We start from the raw sequence: 6,541 nt of genomic DNA, 5'->3' as shown, positions 1-6,541 counted from the left end.
TTCCCAAAATATCCCAAAAGCTTATAATACAAGCAAAAAGACAGTTCGCTTTGAAGATTTTCAGTTTGAGTGGAGAAAAACTCTCGTGTCCTTTCCTGTTTTTTACCGGAAAATACAAACACTATTGCTGCACGCAAACTCCCTACGCCATCCCTTCTGTTACATATTAAATTGTACGCCATGTCTAAATTACCTTTTAGCTGTTAATATTTACTTTGAGAGAAAAGAGGAAAAAAAAAAAAAAAAAAAAAATCTTTTGACCCACCAGACACATTGCAGATCAGACACACCCTGTGAGTCCTACAGTTTAACAACAACCTGTTTTTACTACCTTGCCTTCAGGCGAGTTCTGATTGCTAAAGTGTCCGGAAATTATTAAAAAAAAAAACAGAAAAAGAAATACTAATTAATCATATTTAAAAATTCTGATAAGATAAAAAGAGCAATCCTATCTTTACACGAATAATAAAATTAGAGTTTTATTAAAATAAATCTTGTGTTGGTTATGATTTTGTTGTACAAATATAGTAACTACTTTTACCTTAGCTGTAGAGATTGTTTCTACTTTCATGATACTTCTGTTACAGTCAGAAACAAAGAAAGGTTATTTATTTAATTTTATCGCAGCAATTGATGTGAATATATAAAACATCAATTTACTCATTATTGCATGCTTTTGTTTATTATTGTGTGAAGTGGGTATCTTGTGTTTTGGCTAATCGAATGGAGAGGTCGTATGTTCCTGTTGTTTTCCTCCTCTTCTTCTCTCTTCTCTTTCATGGAGGAATTGCCAGAGCTATGAGAAGAACCCAGCAGGATGGATCAGAAGAGTGGGGATACGTTGAAGTCAGACCAAGTATGCTAATCTATTTTCACAATAATTATGCGTTTTTCATTCATTTCATGTTTCTTTGCCGACAGTAATTGTTAAATGATTGATTTCTGAAACCAAAAACTGAAATGAAAATGTTGCCTTTTGTTGCGCAGAAGCACATATGTTTTGGTGGCTATACAATAGTCCATATAGAGTTGAAAATCCCTCCAAGCCATGGCCAATCATTCTCTGGTTGCAAGGTGGACCTGTGAGTATTGTTTAGAAGATGAAGCGTGAAATTAGAATTACTCAGTTTGAGATTTGAGAACAGCAGGAAAAGAAAGTTCATTTGTTGTTTAGGCAATAAAGTTTGTTGATTCTTTTCATTCTATACCAATATCTGAATATTGTTTGTTTCTTATATAATTCATTGTTATGAAATAGGGTGCTTCAGGCGTTGGGATTGGGAATTTTCAGGAGGTTGGACCATTGGACAATTATTTGAAGAGCAGGAATTCGACATGGTTGAGAAAAGCTGATCTCCTGTTTGTGGTGAGTTGGCCATGGCTAAAACTCTGTTTAATTTGAAGTAAAGGAGGATTAAATTTTGCAAAAAATATTCATTTAAAATGTTTTTTTGGTGTGATTCAGGATAATCCCGTAGGAACGGGATACAGTTATGTGGAGGATACAAATTCAAAATTGTTTGTGAAAACTGATGTTGAGGCCGCAACTGATTTAACTGCATTATTGGAGGAGCTTTTTAATAAAAATGAGACACTACAAAAGAGTCCTTTGTACATTGTGGCAGAGTCTTATGGAGGAAAATTTGCAGTCACTCTTGGATTGTCTGCACTAAAAGCTATAGAAGCTGGAAAATTAAAGCTCAAACTTGGAGGTTAACTGTTTTCTAAAAAGCTTTAATTTGCTTAGAAAATCGACAACTCTGCTTCTTTATTGATAAAATACTCTGTTTTGGCAAGCTGACCAATTCTGTTTTCTTATGTATAGGAGTTGCATTGGGAGATAGTTGGATCTCTCCAGAGGATTTTGTGGTAAGTTTTGTTTGATTTTTTGATTGATTTTAATATGTATTAACTTTCAATCTGGACTGAGTTTTAACTGAAATATGCAGCTTTCTTGGGGGCCTCTGCTTAAGGATGTCTCGCGGCTTGATAACAATGGCTTGGAGAAATCAAACAGGTCTGCATCACATATTTAACATTCTGTATAAACAATAGCGGCTGTAAATTTTCTGCTAAGTTAAAAATGATCCATTTTGGCAAACAGTGTGGCTCAAAAAATTAAGCAGCAACTTGAAGATGGTCAATTTGTCGATGCCACAAATTCATGGAGTGAACTTGAAGCAGTGATTAGTGCTAGCAGCAGCTCCGTGGTACTGTATTTTATTTTGTTAATCAAATTAATGACAACTGAATTGTGTTTTTATACACTGAATTGTTTTGCTTCAGGATCTTTACAACTTTTTACTGGATTCGGGTATGGACCCGCTATCATTAACAGCGGCAGAGTTATCAGAAAAAATTGCAATAAAAAGGTACTCAAGATACCTGAGTTACTTGAAATCTGCTACTCCTGATGGAGATGGTGATCTTGATAGCTTGATGAACGGCCAAATTAAAAAGAGGCTCAAGATTATTCCTGAAAATGTGACGTATGTTTTCTTCTACCTCTTAAAATAAATAGAAATCGAAGTGAATGGATGACATTCTACTCATGATTTTTAATTATACTTTTGACAGATGGGGAGGGCAGTCAGGTTTCGTATTCACAGAGCTTCAAGGTGATTTTATGAGACCCAGGATTAATGAGGTACAACAGAAATTTCAAAAAAACTTAGTATTGGAATATTTATCATGATTTAATTGACATAAATAAGTATAATGCTTCAACTTGATTTATTCTTGAAGGAATCATACTCTCTGGAAATTTATGATTCCTTTTGTCACCACTCAAATGTGCACGAAAGGTCAACTATAACTCTTTTCATTTGTTTTAATACTGAAGTTAAAGATTCCATACTATCTTCTCATATATATATATAAAATGCATGGTTGCCAAACACATCCTTATCATTTTGGGTGCATTTGTGATATGGGTTTTTGTTTTATTTTTCATCAGATGATTCTATCTTTCATCTTACAGGTGGATGAGCTACTTGCAAAAGGGGTGAATGTCACCATATACAATGGGCAAGTAAGCCATTTATTATATTATAATCAAGAGTCCTTTTCAGGATAAGCATAAAACCTTGGAAAATGGGTTGCCGATATTCCTTTGGACCACCCAATTATCAAACCATTTTTCATTTTTTCTGGGTTAACTGGTATTGTGTTTATGACATGATTTTTGTGGTTAATTGTAGCTGGATGTAATTTGTGCAACAAAGGGAACTGAAGCATGGGTTGAGAAGCTCAAGTAAGACTTTACAAAATTATTGTTAATGTAAAGTTATTCATGTCTGTGAACTATGACTCAATATTAAGCCAGGAAACTTAGGACTCTAAACTTCTTTCAAAGATACGAAACTTGAGTTTGGACTAACTATTAGTTTAATGAGAAAAAAGGCATAATCTAAATAGGATTAGGAGAGTTATAGTTGTTATAGGATTAGAATAATAAAAGGCCGGGTAATAAAAAAAAGGTTTGCTACTTTTATTGACTTTTTAGGTTCAAATCACTTTGAGGTCATCTACCACATTTGTGGTTTACCTGAAACATTGGGTCTCGAGATTAGTTGAAGTACACATAAACTAACTCAAACACCTTGTTATATATAAAAAAAAAAAAAAAAAAAAGATAATAATAAATAATAAAAGTTTTATTTTAGTAGGAAATGATTAATTAAACTAAATCCTATTTGGACTCAGGTGTGGATAGCGGGTTGATTTCTTCTTGTTTTGTAAGCTTTTAATTTCTTATTTCTTCATAATGGCCGCAAACCTGAGGTTGGCAAAAGAACTAATATTGAAGGATTAATTGCTGGTGTTTTTCACAATAATTTGAATAAATATGGAGTAATTAATGTTGATATTAATTTGAGTAATAGGTGGGAAGGGCTGCAGAATTTTCTGAAAACAGAAAGAAGTCCATTATTTTGTGGGAAAGACAAACAAACAAGAGGGTTCACCAAGTCGTATAAAAATTTGCACTTCTATTGGATTCTTGGAGCAGGCCATTTTGTAAGTCAAAACTCTCTCTATTTTCTCTTCAATCTTATTCAATACTAACTTCACCTGTCACGTCTTCATCAAATCATCATAACATCATCAAATTTTTGTTTTTTTATACTGTAACATGTTTTCACTACTGTCGTGATCTTCATATAAATATAGCCTTGAAAAAAAAAAAATTTATCACGGTATCTTGCTAAGAACTCATGTTCATAAATCATAAACTACAAAATTATGAAAATATAATTTAACATATGTTTTCTCTGTGATTAAGTAAATATTAATAAAATTGTATATTCTAATGAATTTAACTGTGCTTTTGAAGATACATATTAATATTTTCCTTTTGAAAAGATAAAAAAAATAAAGAAAATCTAAATGAAGTTAATAAAATGTTTCTTTAATATGATCGGTTTTGATAGTGGGAAAGTTTTTGTAAAAGTTCTGTTGTATTATAGAAAAGTGATTTTTTTTTTTTTAAATCTGAAAATTCATTTTATTGGGTGAAATTTAAAAGTTTTTATTATAAAATGGATGCTAAAATAATTAGTAGATATATTTAATAATAAAAACAAATAGGTTGTTGTTTGAGTTTGATGTGAGGTGTAAACACATGGTGGGGACGAAATGTGTAAATTATGAAGTGATATCAATATCAAATGTAGTTCCAACTACAAAACTCAAGTAGCTTAAAAGCATATAGAAATTGAACAACCCACACACACCATCATTGAGTTGTAATATCTTTTTCTTTTCTCTTTTTTGTTTTAATTGTGAAGTGTATGATTGAGTTTAATGCATGAGAAAGACGGTATTTGCCATTAATTTTCAGAGTACTCATCCTGTTTAATTAATTAATGGAAAATAATATAAAATGCAGGTACCTGTTGATCAACCCTGCATTGCATTAAACATGGTGGGTGCAATCACAGACTCACCGGCTTCTGCCACTTCTACAACGTAGAAGAAAAGAAATGATGAAGATGACTTTTACTTTACAATTAGACAACAGATAAAAACATAGAGATTCTGATTCTGCAGAACACAGTCTGTCTCTCTTGTCGACAGACCAAGTAAATAAATGGGGGAAAATCAACAAGCAATAAACAGGAGGCAAAAGCTGCAAGGGAAAGAGTTAAAATTTTTATTATGACAGTACCGTTTTTTACATTTTCAGAATAAAGTGCCTGATTTCATTTTTACAGAATTAAGTTTTCCTAGTCAAGGGTAATAAATATTTAATAAACTGTATATCCAAATAGTCTTCAATTCAATTCAATTGATATTTGATATAGGATTAAATAAAAACCCCAAATTAATTAATGTTTTGTCCTTGAATAATTAAATTGGTAGAAACTTGATCAACCTTATATGATTCATGATTTCTTGTTTATGGAAAAAGAAATAAAGAATATATTGTTGAATTGTATATCTTCCAATACTGCCCGTGTAGATTAAGATAGCCTACTGGCCCTACTCAATTATCAAGGCAAACCATAAATTAATACATACAAATTACATAGATATTAAATATTGGTAAATAAGTAAATGTTGCTGTTACCACCGATTAATTGTACAATAAAGATGAACTCACAATTCAATCTCACAAACTTTTGTTCACAATCTCTGTTTTAAAAATCGGACCAGACCGGCCGATCCAACCGATTGGACTGGGACCCGAGGCCTTATCCAGGTCGGGTCACTCTTTTTAACTGTTTCAAGTTTAAAATATAACAAACACACCCCTGATTAATACGCATCAGTCCCTGAAGGTTTCAAATCTAGCAAACACACCCTCTGGTCAAATGCAAATCGGCAATGACCTCCCCTTTTCCTGCAACCTTCCACCTTCCCTTACTGTCGGAAACCACCTTCTAACTTTCTCCGGCGCTGTCACGCTTCATCTCCAGCCGTCGCGTGATGTTTCGTCGTCCACCTTCGCCGCGTGATTTTTCTTCCATTTCCCGACGTCGATCGGCCTTCTCCGGCATCGACAAGCTTCCTTAGCCACTGATCTACCTTCTCCCAAGCTGTCTTGCCGTTGTTCACGAAGATCCAGTCATCTCACCAGAAAAAGCCATTGCGACCATTGACTTCCACCACTGATTTGCCATTTTCCGACGATGCCTCTACTTGCTAGCTACCGATTCGCCCTTCCCATCATCCGATCTACCCTCCTTGGTGTGTCGCCACTGCTCTCCCAATCGATCGCCGATTTGCATTTGGCTAGGGCTGTGTTTGCTAGATTTCAAACCTATAAGGTCTGATGGTATTTATCAGGGGTGTTTTTGTTAGATTTTAAACTTACCAAACCATTGGTTCAACCGACAATCCAACTAGTTGGACCGATTGAACCATGACCCGACCATCAGAGCGGGTTGCCCTCCGATCCAGTTTTTAAAACAATGCTCACAACTCCGACGTCACCATTAGTCAACTTACAATTAGACATATGAGACCCATAACAAACAGATGAAACCCATTTATAAACTGACTAATTACGAACCGTCTCATCAAAATTATAAAAAAAAAA

At 33.8% G+C, this 6,541-nt stretch overlaps 1 protein-coding gene across 2 annotated transcripts; it reads left to right on the top strand.

The window, feature by feature from the left end:
* Nucleotides 1–466: 466 nt before the first annotated feature.
* LOC116124543 (serine carboxypeptidase-like 51) lies at nucleotides 467–5,111 on the top strand. Of its 2 annotated transcripts, none has more exons than XM_031410355.1 (14): nucleotides 467–603; nucleotides 697–856; nucleotides 988–1,082; nucleotides 1,259–1,366; nucleotides 1,466–1,712; nucleotides 1,826–1,869; nucleotides 1,950–2,017; nucleotides 2,105–2,210; nucleotides 2,287–2,372; nucleotides 2,578–2,647; nucleotides 2,981–3,031; nucleotides 3,201–3,253; nucleotides 3,885–4,017; nucleotides 4,889–5,111. In XM_031410355.1, the coding sequence occupies exons 2-14, from the start codon at nucleotides 724–726 to the stop codon at nucleotides 4,970–4,972; spliced, it is 1,278 nt and encodes a 425-aa protein (XP_031266215.1). In that variant the 5' UTR covers nucleotides 467–603; nucleotides 697–723; the 3' UTR covers nucleotides 4,973–5,111. The 2 variants fall into 2 exon arrangements, with proteins under 2 accessions (XP_031266215.1, XP_031266153.1); XM_031410293.1 differs by having other exon boundaries at nucleotides 2,287–2,489.
* The last annotated feature ends 1,430 nt before the right edge of the window (nucleotides 5,112–6,541 follow it).

Source organism: Pistacia vera, unplaced genomic scaffold (assembly GCF_008641045.1).
Source record: "Pistacia vera cultivar Batoury unplaced genomic scaffold, PisVer_v2 Contig100, whole genome shotgun sequence".
NCBI lineage: Eukaryota > Viridiplantae > Streptophyta > Magnoliopsida > Sapindales > Anacardiaceae > Pistacia > Pistacia vera.
This window is presented reverse-complemented; position numbering and strand designations above follow the sequence as displayed.